Raw genomic sequence first — 16,719 nt, 5'->3', positions numbered from 1 at the left:
CCTTCCTGGTATGATCTGAATTATGCGCTGCTTTGAGGTGGCGACGGTGAGGGCCCTAGGCCTGTTCCCAGAACAGTGTTGTGTGACGTCTCTCCACCTGGAGCCCACCTGATAAATTTGATTGATCTGGTTAAGCTTGTTTTATATTATTTTGTTTTATGCAATACAGATGCTTAATGTTAAAAGCCAAAAGATCCTCTAGGTTTTTGTTTTTACAGCAAACAATCAAGCATTGTTTATTGAGTACTCTCTATGTGCTAGATGCTGGTATACAAAGAGGTAATAATGGTCCCTGCCTAGGATCTGGTATACTATAATTACTTTCATTCATTCTGTAGTTACTGAGATTTTATTATATGCAAGCACTGTGCTAGGCAGCATAGAGGATAGATTCACAAATGAGACAGAATTTCTGTCTTCAAAGAATTTAAAAGCTTTAGAAAAGGAGAGGAAGATGTAAACAGCTAACAAAGAAGAATGAAATGCAAGTACCAGTGAAGAACTGTGGAAATATCAGAGGGCAGTCGTTTTGAGTGGAGGGATCAGAGAGTGCTTCATGAAGGAGGTGGCATTCGAGCAGCGCCCTGACAGACACAGGAGATTTCAGTGACGAGCAGAGGGGAAAAGAGCATCGCAGGTGTAGAGAACAATGTGAACAAAAGTATGGAGACAAAAAGTAAGTGTGTGCCCGGGTAATAGAGAGGAGACTGGTGTGGCTGAAGCATGGACTTCGGGAAAGGATGGAGAGGGAGATAGAACCATAACGTTAGGGAGAGGCCAGCTTGTGGAAGCCCCCCAGTGCATGACAGAACTTTTGGAAATTTTGGCAGTCATAAGGAGTCACTAAAGGTTCATGAGGTCAAGACCAAAGGAGAAGTTGCATATGGCATGTATTAAATATCAAGTTAAGAAAGCAGTGACTGTTAAGTAGCAATCACAGCATGGGTAGGGAGGAGAAAGTTTTTTTATTGCAAGTCAGGTTAGCACACACCAAGGTGGGGAAGCAAGGGGACCCGGTCCCTTAGTTAACATCAACTCATGCTCGTATCTATATTTTGAAATTTTTTCAATCTACAGGAAGTAAATGAAAAAATAGAATAGTTGAATGCAGGCATACCCTTCAACTTATTTTCACAAATGTAATACAAATGTAAAGAAGCATGCAGTTAATAAAACCAAACAGAAAATGAACCCCTACAGGCAAAAGGAAGCTGTCTATTTGTAGTTGTTTGAGTGTACAACAGTGACCTTCCATTCAAAATTAAACAAAGGAAATAGTCTAAAATAGCTGTGGTTGTTAATTAGAACCCACAGTAATGATCCCTCTAAGTTCTGATTTGTACGTTGGAGTCTGTTGTTTCCAATCAATACCTCATGCTTTGTAGGTATACAACAATGATAACTTAGCAAAAACTAAAAAATAACAAAAAGGATTTTGCAGTTAGTTCTTCTTGCCATGTATTTCTGTATTAACTTCTAGTTCATGCAGCTTAGGATTTGTCAAAATTAAAGAACCCCTTCAGGAAATTGTGGGGAAACTGCTCTCTCCTCTTGCAGGCAGCCATGCATGGATAGCGTGGGCCAGCCAAGGACAGCTTCCATAAAAAAGTTTTTCTTTGTTGTTGGATACCTTTCCTCTTTTTTCTCTCCTGCCAGAGCAGTTCAGAGGTTTTTATTAGGCTTGAATCTCAAAATTCTAGATTCTCTTTGTCATCTAAATTCCACACTCCAAGACTGATTTATGTTCCTAATAATTAGAATAGAATAGCACCAGACCGGGAGTAAAGATTCAGATAATACCTGTGTCGATACCTGGTGTCAATAAATAGTAAATATATTCTCCAAAAAGTTTTCCTTGGTGCATATAATACCGTGTCTTGTGCCTGTGTATACAAAGAGTTATACAGATGCTAAAATACATGGAGTATAATTAACCACAACTGAATGTTTATAAAGGAGAGTAAAAATGCTAAGATATGAACCCTCTAGTTAGGTTTGTGTTTTTTTTTAAGTGTTGGCAGTTAATGGTAAGTATATAGTTCAGGTGAGTTTGAGGTCTGTCTTCATCCTTTTAGGGTTATTTAAAACAACCTTACTTGAACCAAGGAAGTTTCAAACAAAAGTATATTAACCTCTTTCAAAGCAGTTTCAACACGCACAACTGTTTTTAAAACCCACGTCGCTAAGTGCTGCTGATTAGAGTGTTCCCTTCAGTAACCCGTGGAAGTACCTGGAGTGAATACCATCTGGTGGGGCTTGCTTGCCACTTCAAAGTTTAGACTGCATTTTAAATTAAAGATAGAGCTGATATCACCCTGGGTTAAAAACACTTACTACAAATAACTGGTTGGTAATGTAAAGTCAGTCCTTGCTGCTATATTACAGTAGCATTTCTCATGATAAATAGCATTTAGCTTTTTATTTGGTTTTCATCCCTGATGTAGAGTAGATGACCTGCTAACCCCCTGAAATAAATAGAAGTTTTCCGCTTTCACTCCCATTTCATATTTGAGGAGGCAGTGGCAAGGAGAATAAGCGACTCCTGCGTTAGTGACTCAGAGCAGAAGAAACAGAGATTTAGGTGATTTGTCTATAACCAGACAACTTAATACACAAGTGCTCATGTGGACACCGGAATAGAAATTCAAAGGGAATTTGTCCAGATCTGGGTCCAAGAGCATGGGATCCTCCTCACTGGTCTGGAGCAGTGCTGTCCGGCGGGACTTTGTGCACTGTTGGAAACCTCCGCCGTCCAGTTCGGTCATCGCTGGCCACAGGTGGCTGTTCAGCATTTGAAATGTGGCTAGGTAACTGATGAACTGATGTTTTAATTTAATTTTGTCTTAATGAACTTAATTTAAACAGCTGTATGTGGCTAGCAGCTTCCAAATTAGACAGTGCAAGTGCAGAGTAAGAAGAAAAAGGTGGGTTAGTATCCAAATCAGAACCAACAAGTTGGACCAGCTAGATTTTCATGTTCTGGGAATGTCTGCATCTTGACTGACTGACGAGTAGCACTAGATAGGTGCGTATGCCGTGTGACCGGCTCCTTCAGTTACTCTAGTCAACAGTTCAGGACGGTGCAGCTTCGAAGCTGCAGCAGCTGTCACGAAGCGTCAGTCAAGTCCTCTCACCTCAGTTCATCCTCTGATCCGTGAGGCTTTGGAAACTCAGGTGTTTGTTTCCGCCTTGTCACATTTCACCGGCTCTTCGATCACTACTGCAGTTCTCCGGAGTCGAGATTATAGGTAGTGAGTGACTCCTATCCCTTCGGTATCACTGTATGTTTTTTGGTATTTACTGTACTAGTTGGTTTTATTATCCAGTTTGGGACTTACTGCCTCCAAGGCAGCAGTTACACTAATCCTCATATGAGGTTCCCTTTACTTCTCCAGGGTGACACTCAAAAGAATGAGAAGATACTGTCCTTTTATTCCCACCTTCATGTCACAGAAGGCAGATAATCAGAATTATATGATGGCTTTCTTCCTGTTGATGAGGTTGTAGCAGTTAAGGATAGAGATAGTGTGTATTGCAACTTGTGCAAAGTGTAAAGTAATTGAAAGCAAGTTAAGAATTAGAAAAACCGGAAGAAATAGGTGCACTCATATTCTGTATCTATAAACCCACCACAGCTCTGGCTGGTGGATTGAGCACCAACCTGCAAACCAAAAGATTGCCAGTTCAATTCCCAGTCAGGGCACATGCATGGGGTGCAGGCTAGGTCCCCAATTGGGGGCCTGCGAGAGGCAACCGATTGTCTCTCGTCCTTTCTTTCTCCCCCATCTCTGAAAAAGTAAGTAAATAAAATATTTTTTAAAAAGTGATCGTTTTTTTAAAAACCTGCCCCATTCGTTGTTGAAAACCTTGTACCCATACTAGTCACAGCTGTTACTGGGAGCTTGGAACTAGATTGAGAACTCTGGCAAACTGGAAACTGTCCTTCCCCGCAGTCAGACATGGGCTCTGTGTACACAGAAGAAATGTCGTCATACTGGGAAACTGGACTGATGATGAGAATGAACTGCTTTGTTTTCGGCTGGGGGTTAGCAGCATACTGTTGAGTGGGATCACACTTCAGTGTCCTAATACCTGTTCTCCATGTCTCCTAGAAGACTGTAACTACAGCTTCTATGATTACCACAAAGACACTACCTCTCGTCTTGAAAGCAGCAACTGCGACCATGCCTGCCTCTGTTGTGGGCCAGAGACCTACCATTGCTATGGTGACCGCCATCAACAGTCAGAAGGCTGTGCTCAGCACTGATGTGCAGAACACACCAGTCAACCTGCAGACGTCTAGTAAGGTCACTGGGCCTGGGGCAGAGGCTGTCCAAATTGTGGCAAAAAACACAGTCACTCTGGTAAGCCAGCAGCTGCTACTCATGTGTGCCCACATGAGAGGAGGGTTCAGGATATGCGTTTGTGGACTATTCCGTTTTATGCTCCTGCTGGGTTTTCCAGTCTCCGTCCCTCTAGCACACCAAATTCCCCTTGGGGGCTGACTAGGGAATATAGTCTTTCTACCTTCTACTCAAGTAACTGTCCAGGGTTCCTGACACCAAAGACCAGGGCCCATTCAGTGTGTTATCTGGGGCCAAAGTTTGGCTTGACTTGATGGGGGAAAATGCCCTTCACAGAGGCATACGCACTGTGTCATGTCTCTCTCCCTCCTCTCCACAGCCCTGCTTCACTTCCTGGGCAACTGGAGTGCCTAGACTCTGGTGCCCTGTTACTGATTTGGGGAAACTCCCTGCCGCATCCCTTTAGTTCGCTGTCCCCTGAAATTGACTGTACCCAGGAAGAACCGGAGTTAGTGGGCACTTTAGAAACATTCAGGAAACTCACAAAGAAACAGTATCTGTGCCCAATGTCTTTCAGAAAAAAAAAAAGATCCCTTGAAGGAGGAAGTACTTGAACAAAATTGTTCATGAGATTTTTAGGGTAAACCGTTTAGAAACTGATATTCTCAGAGTCTTGGGGAAGGGTATCCAAATATTTGTTTAAAAATTTGCTTCTAAAACAGCAGCTCAGAGTTCTTGGTGGCTGTTGAATGATGACCAGTGATGAGTACAACTAGAGAGCAGTGAAGTGAAGCTTCACCACTTAAAAAAACAGGAAAAACCAGGAATCTTTACAGAAGCAACCGGAGAACTCAGCCAGATGCTGAGAGTTAGAAAATCCTCTATAGGAATAAAGCCATTCACTGTCAGATTAAGCTCTAATGGTAGGAAGGGGCCCATTTGGCCTGGCAGCAGGTTGATTTTCCTTTGGATCCAGTCTTGACTTTTAAAATACATCAGTGCAGGAGTTCTTGAGTGTCCGAGGAGATTGTCAAGTTGCTGAGCCTGCAGGTGTGTGAGGGAACAAATGTGACTGGTTCACTCTGGTGGGGAAAGGAGTGCAGGTGGGAGAGGGAAGCAGTTTCTTAAGGCGTGTTAATTCAGATGATTGATTCCGTAGTGAAAGCTTGCAGAAAATGTCGTCTGATCCAGGGAACAGTGACGCTGAAAGTACTTTAAGAATGTCTAGCTTTGATGTTGAACATTTATTGTCGTCTCTGGTTTATTTATCTTTCTCATTTTTTAGCAGGTTCAGGCAACACCTCCTCAGCCCATCAAAGTACCACAGTTTATCCCTCCTCCCAGACTCACTCCGCGTCCGAACTTTCTTCCCCAGGTGGGTAAGCCAGTGGCCACCCGGTGAGGGCCCAGTGGGGCGGAAATCCTCGTGGGCCCTTTCTGCGCAGCCTGTGGCGCTCTGGTCAGCTCAGCTGTATTCAGACCCCGCTTAGCTGAAGGCTCCAGCTGCTGATTCCTGTGCCGGGACGAAGCTTACTTTATCATCGGGGTTTTTTAGCAGTGACCGATGGCAGTAGCAGGAGGACGTAAGGACAGGACAGTTTCCTAAATGTAACAAATTAAGATAACACCATTTTCAACCTTATAACGTTAACTTACTGGAAGAAGTTAGCCAAAACCTGCCTGCCAGTGGGGAAGGAATATGAATACCACTTTTTATCTATTTTGTCCTATATGCCAGAGAGAGCAGGGAAGGAAACACCAGCCAAACTATCCAGCAGAAACCATTCCGTTCGGCTCCGAGAAGCGATGGCATCGAGCCTCATACCTAAACATGAGGCTTGCTTATGAAGACTTCGACTTGGGTCTACACAGGGAACCTTCTGTGTAGGCCCAGGCAGCGCGGCTTGCCCACATTCTGCTGAGAGCATTCTCCCAGCAGTTGGGCCAAGTTCGCCCTTCCCTGGCAGAGTGTCAGCGCTGCCCCAGTCTGCATCTTGAGGGGAGCGGATTTGCCTGCTAGCCGAGGCCTCAGGTTTCAGGCAAAGAGGGGAGAGAGAGGAATTTTGTGGTCAGTGGCCATAAGTGATTTCTAAACTGCCTATGTGATTTTAATCATTTATCAGATAAATTCTCAATAAATACCTTGTGTTTCAAAAAAGGCACTAAGCCCTATGGATGCTTAGTGCTTAGCAAGACAGACCATTTCCTGCCCTCAGAGAGCTGCAGACACATGTACAGGCAATTACACTGTCCACTCTGGGAAGGACAGGGTAGCCTGTGCTCGTTTTAAAGAGTATTACAGGACATTTCCTTGAAGACTTGACCTTCTATCTGAGACCTAAAATCCTAGTAAAGTTAGCCTAATAAAGTTTTGGGGGAAGAATAAAAAATGCTTCAGGTAGAGGGCAAAATATATACTTACATCAGGGTTGGAGAAATGCATGCAAGCCTGAGGAACCAGACACGATTTGGTGTGGCTCAGCGCAGTGGGCCATGTGGCTGACTCAGGCTGGGTAGCTGATGAGGCTGGAGACGCCCACAGGGCCAGAGCTGGTGGGGCCTCATCCCAGGAACGGGGGGAGCCATGAAAGCATTTACAGACAAGTACTTGGCATGATCAGATTTTCGTTTTAGAAAATTTCTTCTTGCCCCGTGTGGAGAATAGATTAGAGGTTGTCAAGACTGTTGGGGGTGGCTAGAAAACAGTTAAGATATTGTCAATAATAATAGCTACAGTTTAGAGAATCTTGCTACATGCTACTTGCTGTGTGGGAGCTTCACATGGGTTATCTATTTTAATTCTCACAACAATCCTATGAAAGTAGGTATTGCTCTTTTTTAAGTGGTGGGTCATGACTCATTAGTCAGCTGTGAAATCAATTTAGTGAATTGTAAGCAGAGTTCTTAAACAATAAAATGAACAAAACATAGTAGGAACTACTAGAACACATAGCACATAAGTATTGTTTCATGGAGTTTTTATTTTATAGAGATATATGTCTATGTGTGTGTACTGGTGACAGTGTGAAATGTATTTCCTACTGTGTGTCTGCAGCACCCACCACGGGGTCACCTTAAGTTTAGCCAAACAGTCAGACTCACACTAGTCTACTTAGAACGATGCAGGGCAGAAACCAGAACTTTTGCTCAGCTCAGACGTTTTTCTTGCGTGGGAGCGAGTCCCCGCAGTAGCCCACAGGGAGGTCTCTACAGCTGTCCAGGGACAGCTCAGGTTCAGGGACACCAGGACAGTGGGGGAGCCACTCTGGCATAGAAGCTTTTTGCCTCACAGAAGCCTTGTCCTGCAACACATCCACAGGCATAGCTTTCAAGGTCCCCAGTGGACACACCCAGTTATGAATCACCCCCCGCCTTGGGAAACGCAGAGTATGGTGTCCCGTCAAGTATTTATAAATCTCCCCGTTCACAATAAAGAGACTAAAGAGTCATTTTTACTATAAGCAATGTTGCCTGGTAACATAGTTGACATTGTTACCTTTATCAGGTTTCCAGGAGAACAGAGCTAGAGAGTTAACTGAAGGTCAAACTCTAATGCACAAGGAGAAGGATTTGCCCACGGGGAGGCGGGAGGGGTCACAGTTTAGAAAGTTCGAGAAATACTGGCTTAAAGAGATCAGGTATGTTGCCTTAGTTTATACAGCTAATAAGTGGTAGAATTAGGATTTGAACTCAGGCAAGGCTGAGCCCATGTTTTTAATCACAGTTTTCTGCCATTGTTCCAGCAAGCCAAACCTGGGGTGAAGGAGCGGCAGTGCGGACGGGAGCAGGGCATATCCGAGAAGGACTTAGGGAGTAGAAGTGGAGTAGGAAGCACCAAGAATCATATTTAGGAAAGGAAAGGCCATTTACTGAGGTGATGATTATAGGAAGAGGAGAGGGTTGGACGAAGAAATCAAAGAGTTTAGACCTGTTGATTTTGAACTTCTTGTGAGATTTCCAAGTAGAGATGTCTAGCAGGCAGTCGGATGCGATTCCGAATTTTAGGGAATGCCTGGTCCTAAGCTGCGAGTGTGGAAGCTTCAGTGCACAGACGGTAACTGAAGCCAGAGGTGGGTGAGGGCTCCCACAGGAGTGAGGACACTGGGGAGAAAAGGGGTCCCAGGACAGAACCCTGAGAAATGCCTACAGTCAGTATGGGACAGGAAGAGGAAGCCCACAGACTGAGAGAAGGAGTGCCCGAGATGGGGAGTTTTAGGGGCACAGACGCGGGTGAGCTGAGGCTGTGGATGGGAAGAAGTTCCAAGTGTGAACTAAGGCCATTGGCGGCACTGTCACCACACTCTGGGCACAAGTTACGGTGGGACGAGGCTCTGCATCGGGGATTCGACCAGCGCCTGGAAGAGGCGGCCTGATGCGGTAGAGGGAGCTCGGTCCAGAATCAGAAGAATTGCGTTCTAGGGTAGTGTTGGGACCCGCTTAAGAGCTGATGAGTATTTTATAAAATTATATCTCTTAAGATCTATAGAAACAATAAAACCAAAGTGAGTATTAATATTTGTACTAAATAACATTTCACATACATAGTGTGGAAGATCTGACAATAACTTAGACTTACAGGAAGTTTCTTTAAGTAATACGATAATTGTTCTCTCTTTCCCCATAGGTTCGACCCAAGCCTGTGGCCCAGAATAACATTCCTATTGCCCCAGCACCTCCTCCCATGCTTGCAGCTCCTCAACTTATCCAGAGGCCTGTTATGCTGACCAAGTTTACCCCCACGACCCTCCCTACCTCCCAGAATTCCATCCACCCCGTCCGTGTCGTCAATGGGCAGACTGCAACCATAGCCAAAACGTTCCCCATGGCCCAGCTCACCAGCATTGTGATAGCTACTCCAGGGACCAGACTCGCTGGACCTCAAACTGTACAGCTTAGCAAGCCAAGCCTTGAAAAACAGGTACAGGCAAGAGTATGCACCTGCTCTGAGCAGTAGCCCTGCTGTTGCGGCTGGGCTGTCTCTAGATACATCTTCTCAGGGGCTCTCTATCTCAGCACCATTATTAATTACCTGTTGCTCATTGCGTGATAGTTTATTCAAAATGCAGAAGGGCCATTCTTACTGAAGAAAGTTGGGTTGCTTTTTCCATTATCCCCTTATGCGTAGATGGATTCAGAGTCCTGTGTGAGTGAGCTCCCCCTGCTGGTTCCGAAGCAGGAATTCACCCAGGGGTTCTGCTACCCCAGTCAGGAAGCACAGACGAGGTAGTGAACAGAAAGTGCCACGTTTGTTTCGGCCCAGTAAGAATCCAGATGAGGACAGAACTCTGCAAGTTGGGAAGAATAAACAAAAGAAGGAAAGGGATTTCATCTTAAAGATTTTCCCTGGTTATTACAAATAATGAAGAGCCAAATGAAAAAAATTAAAATTTCTAAACATTCTTTTAATTCTAGAGAATACTGACATTTTAGCTCAAATATCGAAGCCTTTATTTATATTTCTAAAAGCAGATGTTTCTTTAAAAACATGAGGCTAGAGAAATACAAGTAATCTCTGAAAATACTCAAGGATTCTATGACAGAAAGACTTCTAAAAACATAAAAAAGGATTTATAGGTAGTCACTATATATTCCATTTAAAGAAAAACAGTAACGAAAAAGAAGAATTTCGCACAGAAAAGCATCCTCTTTCAGAGAGTTGCTTTAAAAAGTCATTGACCTACTTCTAATTGCTCAGGCTTCTCATTCATCTGAAAATAGTCTGGTGATCCTGAATCTTCTGCTTCTGGGTGGCTGACTGTGATCCAGGGAGGCCGGCCAGACGGTGGGGAATGAGCAGGCTTTCTGCTGCCTTGGCCTCCCTGAACAGAGGAACCTTATGCACGGGGCACCTGGCTTTCTACCCAGGCAGCTCATCGTGCAGCCGGCCTTCCACTGACTGACAAGCTGGGCCCCCAGGTCTTGTGCTCTGACCCCACGAGAGAGAGCACGTCTCTGTTCCCCGGGAGCTGCCCAGACCCCAGGAAATGCTTTGGGGAGCATTCAAAAATAAACTACTTGCACATATTTTAGGTCAGAAGTTTTCAAATTTATTATCAGCAGAACTTCAGTATTAAAGTTTGAATGTAGAGCGCTCAGGCCGAGGAGTTTGGGTGGAAGTGCGTCCAAAGGGCATCTGCCCTCGTGTTCTGGGTGGCTGTCAGAGTTCCGCTGAGGACCTTGGGAATGACAAAGAGTGTGGTTTCAGAACACTGTCTCGGATCGCTCAGCATTATTTCTCTTCAACCTATTTTTTTGATATTTTTAGTAGACAAGAATTTTTATCTTTTTACATTTCTTGTTTTTTTCTGATTACAAAGATAATACATATTCACTGTAAAAGAAAAATTCGAACATTACAGAAATGTATATGGTAGAAAACGCATCCCCCCATGATCTATGAGGACAAAAAGAATAAAATTCCCACAAAATTTAACCCACCCATAAGTTGCTATTAACAGTATGGGTTCTGTTCCTCCACATATGTTCTGTGTACATGCCATCATTTCTAAAGCAGAAAAAAAAATCAATATATATTATTTTGTAACTTGTTCTTTTTCTTATGAGAGCCTGAATGTCTTTTATGTCCTGGCCTTACACATGGATAGAGCTTTTAATTTTAATATCATAGGAAGGTACCCATGAATTCTTAAAAATAATGTTTTCCAGCGATAAATGCTGTGGTCTCTCTTCTCGTTGACCTCGTGGAGGAGCCCAGGCACTGCTGTCTCAGCTGAGCCATCCCCCTGGCGGACAGTTGTCCAGGCTAGCTGGCCAGGCTCAGGAAGGGCTATCAGCAAGGGGACCAGCAAGGACCCTCTTTAGACTGGACTCCATTCTCAACATTCTCTTCATATTTTTCCACTATCCTTTCTCCTTCACGTTCACTTCCCAGTATCACGTATGTAGCCTTTAAGGAGTATCGGAGATGGGCTGGAGTGAAGCAGTGTAAATACAGGGTGGGGCAGAAGTAGGTTTCCAGTTGTGAGTGCATGAAACAGTTTATTCTTTCATTATTTACTAATCATTGTATTATTTTCCGTATGGACAACTGCAGACCTACTTTTGCCTCACCCTGTAACGTATCCACGAAGTGCCACTTAGAGCCTGCTCGTAGAGTTACCCAAACCTGCTCCCAACGCTGTCTGTGACCAAGCTAGGTGGGTTCCTTTCGGCTTTCTGCTGTTCCTTTAGGTTCAAACATTTGGTTCATAAAAATATGCTCATTTGCCAGCTGCTATGCCACATGTGGTGTCTCAGCACAAAGGTAGACAAATCAAAGGCTTTGCCCTCAGAGAGCTTGGAGCTGGCGTAGAGAGGCGCTTCCCCAGGGGAGGAAGCCTGGCAGGTTGTGCAGAGTCGAAGACCCCCACCTTGGCACAGGAAAGGGAGAAGACAGTGTTCATTAGAACGATGGTGGCCTCACTTCTTCCTCTGCCAGGGATCATCAGCTTCCCTGTCCACCCTTGACTTAGCCCTTGTTAGAAGCCACATTTATATCATGACTCTGAAAAAAATGAGTGGTAGAATTGAGGGCTTTGAGACTAGAAATATACTTCAGGTGAACCCAAACTTATGCCATAGGCCCTGCAGTACTACCTTTGTGTCCTTACCCTGTTTAGCACCGAGGACACGGGACTAAACATCTGCTGATGATGGAATGAGATAAAGTGTTTCACGTCCATCAGACTGTGTCTGACCCAGTTAGTTCGCAGGGATTGTGTTCACTTCTATGCAGCAAAGACCTCTATGTGTGCCTGAAGGCTCAGCTGCTGAAAAAAATCCCAGGTGTTATGGCACAAACTGCCAAGTTGCCACCGTTCCCATACTTCCACACACAAGGTCTGTCCAGAGGGAATCCAGCCATGTAATATGAAAAATACAGATGTTTATTGAAGAAGATACAAGACAGAAGAAACGTTGTATATAGAATAACGATGCCTCAGTCCCCTTCAAAGGAGGCACCTTTGGCCTCACAGAGTTCTGCCAATTGCTCTCAGCTTCCCTGACGCATTTTTCTGAATCTCATCTATGGTCTGATATCTCTTTCCTTTCAGAGGTGACTTTAGTTTTGGAAGAAGCCAGAAGTTGCAGGGTGCCAAATCTGGGCTTTAGGGGGGCTGAGTCACCTGGGTGATTTGATGTCGCACCAGAAAAATTCTTCAAGAGGTGATGCATGAGCAGGTGCATTGTCATGAGCCAGTGCGTTGTTGTGATGAAGCTTCCAGTCACCAGTTGCCCCTAGCTGTGGCCTTCTGAATCATCTGAATAGATTCCGCTGAGGAATGTTTAGGCTTACCGCAAAATTTGATGCAGATTCGTTGCTCTGCTCACTCAGGAATTTTGAATGCGACAGCCACACAGTACACGTGCTCACTGGATGGCGTCTACCACCCCCACTGACTAGTACAGTGAAATCGTCGTCATTCATGCGTGCGCATTCCAGTCCACTCTCCTTGGCTGCCACCTTACGTGGATGCTGTACAAACCATTTTTGTTATATTAACAATGGCTGGACTTTTTCTGGAAAGACTTCATATGTCTTGCATAGGAACTTACACAGTATCCTCTAAAAAAAGGAATACTTTCAAGATGAGAATATTATCTGATATGTTACCCTCAAATCCCAGTATTGCCCTCTTAGTAAACCTGAGCTGGTGACCCTGTCTTCCACTTGAATACTGTCGTGAGGAAAACAGATCCAAGTGACCAAACAGTGGATTTTGCTTTGCCTTCAATTCAGATTTATTTAATCTTAATTGATGGAACTATTTGGACATTTATTTATTTGCTAGTTCCTGACCTTGATTATTCATGTAGCCAAGTATCAGAAGGTAAATTTGGAATTAAAGGTATAAAATGGTTAACTTAGTTCTAGTCTTATCCAGAGTTTTTGATTTCTGTCTTCATAATATTAGAAAGAACAGGATTTACAAATTTAAATAGCCATGGGTGTGAAGCAAGAAATATAAATGAGTAAAGCAGGCTAGAATTTTTATTTTTTCTTTTTGTTGTTGTTGAATGATACTTCTGTTCAGTTGTATAACTTATTTAGTGCCCATTATCAGGTATATTTTACATTTCTTCAGGACTGAGATTTATTGATGACTTCAAATTTGGAATCTTTGAATTTGAAGCCCGGGAATGCATTCATGTCTGCTTTACCATACACTTGTTTAAGTTTAGAAAGCTCGCTCTCATCCTGGCTGGTGTGGCCCAGTTGGTTGGAGTGTCATCCTGTCTTTGAGAGGTGGTGGGTTCGATTCCTGGTCAGGGCACATACCTAGGTTGCAAGTTTGATCTCCAGTCTGGGCGTGTTCAGGAGGCAACCAGTTGATGCTTCTCTCTTGCATCAGTGTTCCTGTCTGTCCCATCCTCTTTTTTGAAAAGCAAAGAAAAAAAATGTCCTCGGGTGAGGATTAAAAACCAAAATTAAAGGCCAGTCCCCAACAAAGATTTAAGGAAAAAAGCTCCCTCTCCAACCCTCTGGGCCAGCATCAACAGATTGTCCAGGTGGCAGTCGCTTAATTCTGTAGTGTGTGATCTTGTCCACAGAGAGTCTCTGTACAGGTCCCTTGGTAGTGTCCGGGCTGTCACCCCAGCGTTCCTCCTCACGAGGGCTGGGACCGCAGGCTGACCAGCAGGGGAGCCCGAGGAGCCTCTGAAGAACCACGGCGGCTGCGTGCCGGGCAGGGAGCCGCTGGAAGGCAGTGTGCTGTTTTCCCACTTCCGTTCTTAATTCCTCTTTGAAATAATCGGACAAGCATGGGAAAGCTGACCGTGTGGCCCTGGTGTCGAGAAGACAGTAGAAAGTGGGCGAGACCGTGGTAAACTGCCAAGTAACACTCCATCTCCAGGAAGCAGCTGCTTCTCGACCGCAGCCAATTTTTATCACCGGGGAACTTTTTCAAGAAAAGCCAAAATCCAGATATTTTGAGGAATCGCCTGGTTTTTAAAATACTAGTAAATATGTAAACACCGTGCAGGCAAAAAATATCTGCAGGGCAGTTGCACCTCCGGATAAGGGTTTATAATCTCGGACAGAGACCAGACTTCTAGCTTGCCCCATGTCGTTTGTTTCCCAACTTGTTAAATTGAGGTGAAATTCACATCACATAAAAGTAACATGGAAGTGAGTAATTTTAAGCAAAATGACATATAATGAAACCAATTTTACCATAGGCTAGTTGATATAATATACGTTAGGAGCTTGTTTGTATCAATGAGCGTATGGTAAAATCCGTTAAAGTCGTGGTTTCCAACAACCTGTTGACAACAGTAACTGAGGCCTGACTGTACACATTGAGATGCTTTCACCTGATGCCATCTGTCAAGTCACTCCAGCCTGAGGTGGACAAAGCAAAGGTCAGCCTCTGTACTGGGCCTCAGGGAATCACCAAACAGGTCAAAATGTGCAACCACAGGTTGTTTGAGAACGAGGTCCCTGTTGCTCCCCTGGCACCATCAGGTCATACCAGGAACACGGTTGCCATCCCCACGGCCTCTGCCCAGCTAGAGAGCGGGGTTTTGTAGATGGGTAAGGAAAAATATTTTCTTAGTGAAACACAGCAGCCCTTTTATACGTGCCCCCCGAGTTGCAGTAAGTTTTTTAGTAGATTCCAGAATTCTCAGGAGTTGATTCTTTTTTTTGCCAGCTTAATGGTTGCTTCAGTAAAGGATTAGTCCTTAGTGTCCCCTGTTTTTCCATTTCTGTGCTATCACTCCCTGACCCTAATGGCTTTTATTTGTTTCAAAGCGCTTAAAACAGCAAACAGTCATTATGTCACACAGTTTCTGAGGGCCAGGAGTCAGGTTGCATCATAGCTGGGTGGTTCTGGCTCACGGTCCCTCAAAAGTGTGTTCAAACTAGTTGGCCAGGGCTGCAGTCATCTCAAAGGCTCAGCTGGAGCTGGAAAATCCACTTCCAGTCTCGAGCTGGTGCTTGTGGCCGGAGGTTCAGTTCCTCACCACGTGGGTCTCTCCACAGTGCAGGTCGCAACACAGCAGCTGGCCTCCCCCAGATGAGAGGTCCATGAGAGAAAAATGCCTCCCCAGTGTTTTGGGGTTTCTTCTTAATGTTGTCTATCCAACCCTGACACAACTGTATTCTTCTGCGTGAGAGAATTTGAACCCTGGATAATCCCTTAGTGGAGAGGACCTGGTTTGTCCTTGCCTGGAGGCATCACCGCCCTGTGCTTTGCTCAGCCTTCAAGACTGGAGTGACCGCAGGGAACCTCACACAGCCTGAGTGGGGCAGCCAGCCCTAGCCGTTGACCTTGTCGTCTCCCTCCTCCCTCAGAGTCCTGTCCTCCCACGTGGACAGGGCTGTGGAAGTCCGCTTTCTGGGCACCCAGGACCTTGAAAATGTCGTCACCAACTGTTGTCCCCTTGTGTTCCCTTGTAGGTGTGTTTGGTGGTTTGTTTATGGAGTAAGTGTGTCCTTTTTGGTTCAAAAATGTGTGTGGTGTGAGAGAGAGGAGACACAGGTGATCCCCCCTGTGGGTGGCGTCCCCACTCAGAAGCTCAGCGTCTCTGCGCAGTGTGTTTACCGTGCGCCTGCGCTGCGTGAGGCGCTGCACCGGGCGCAGAGGGAGCGGAAGTGCAGGGAGCAGTCGCTGCTGTGAAGCAGGTTACAGTACAGAGGAGGAAGCAGGACAAGACACTGGTTTTAAAAAAAAAAAAAGCATTTTTACCCCAAAACAGACACACTTTCCTAAAGTAACATGAGAATCAAGGAAAACATGGAAGCAGCCAGGAAAGAACATGAAAGATCTTTGTGGTTGAGTTAGTTTTTCAGATCTTGTAAAATAACTTCTCGGCGTAGTGATTCTCAAGAACTTCCGATGTCTTGCCTGTAGGACCAGGGTCTTTGTATTTGGCTCCTGCTCATCAATAATCAGTTTCATTCTCACTTATTTACTTACTTGTTGTTGCCTTACAAAGAGACCGTTGGCATCTGCTTTTTTAATTTTGAAAAGGTAAATTAGGTTCCTGTTTAGTTTTATATCCACTGTTCTAGCATCATTTCAGTATTTACAGAGGGCTTCATAAAATGAACTATCCGCTGGGTCATGATAAGAATGGTAATGCAAGCCCAGTCTGCCAATTTGCTGGCTGCCATTTGTGTTCGAAGATGATAATGCTGCTGGTGTTTCTTTTGTTTGACTGGTCTCTGGAAGACAAGGTTGCAGGTAATCAGGATGTCAGCCTCCTGCAAGATGACCTTCCCTGGCTATTGCGTCTCTCTCATGGATGATGCAGGCAGGTTTTAAACATCCCAGTGAGGGTAGTCCTGCAGCCTCTTTTAGATTATGATTATGATTAGAAAAGTACTGACACAGAAGAGTGTGTAGGTAAGGTTTTTACATTAGTCAGATCTGAAGCACACCGTGGACTGGAGCTTGACCTGTATGTAACA

General features: G+C 44.7%; 1 protein-coding gene across 15 annotated transcripts in view; it reads left to right on the top strand.

The window, feature by feature from the left end:
• The window catches only part of PHF21A (PHD finger protein 21A), a 163,128-nt gene that overhangs the window by 129,195 nt on the left and 17,214 nt on the right, over window positions 1–16,719 (top strand). For 8 of the 15 annotated variants that reach the window (XM_028517525.2, XM_036029307.1, XM_036029311.1 and 5 more), the window contains 3 exons: window positions 4,113–4,364; window positions 5,590–5,679; window positions 8,929–9,222. In XM_028517525.2, the coding sequence (XP_028373326.1) occupies window positions 4,113–4,364; window positions 5,590–5,679; window positions 8,929–9,222 (636 nt within the window). The remainder of the gene's footprint in view (window positions 1–4,112; window positions 4,365–5,589; window positions 5,680–8,928; window positions 9,223–16,719) is intronic. The other 7 variants (XM_036029312.1, XM_036029305.1, XM_036029315.1 and 4 more) reach the window with 3 other exon arrangements.

The sequence above is a fragment of the Phyllostomus discolor genome, chromosome 6 (assembly GCF_004126475.2).
Source record: "Phyllostomus discolor isolate MPI-MPIP mPhyDis1 chromosome 6, mPhyDis1.pri.v3, whole genome shotgun sequence".
NCBI lineage: Eukaryota > Metazoa > Chordata > Mammalia > Chiroptera > Phyllostomidae > Phyllostomus > Phyllostomus discolor.
Note: the sequence above shows the minus strand (reverse complement) of the source record. Positions and strands in the feature narration are given on the sequence as shown.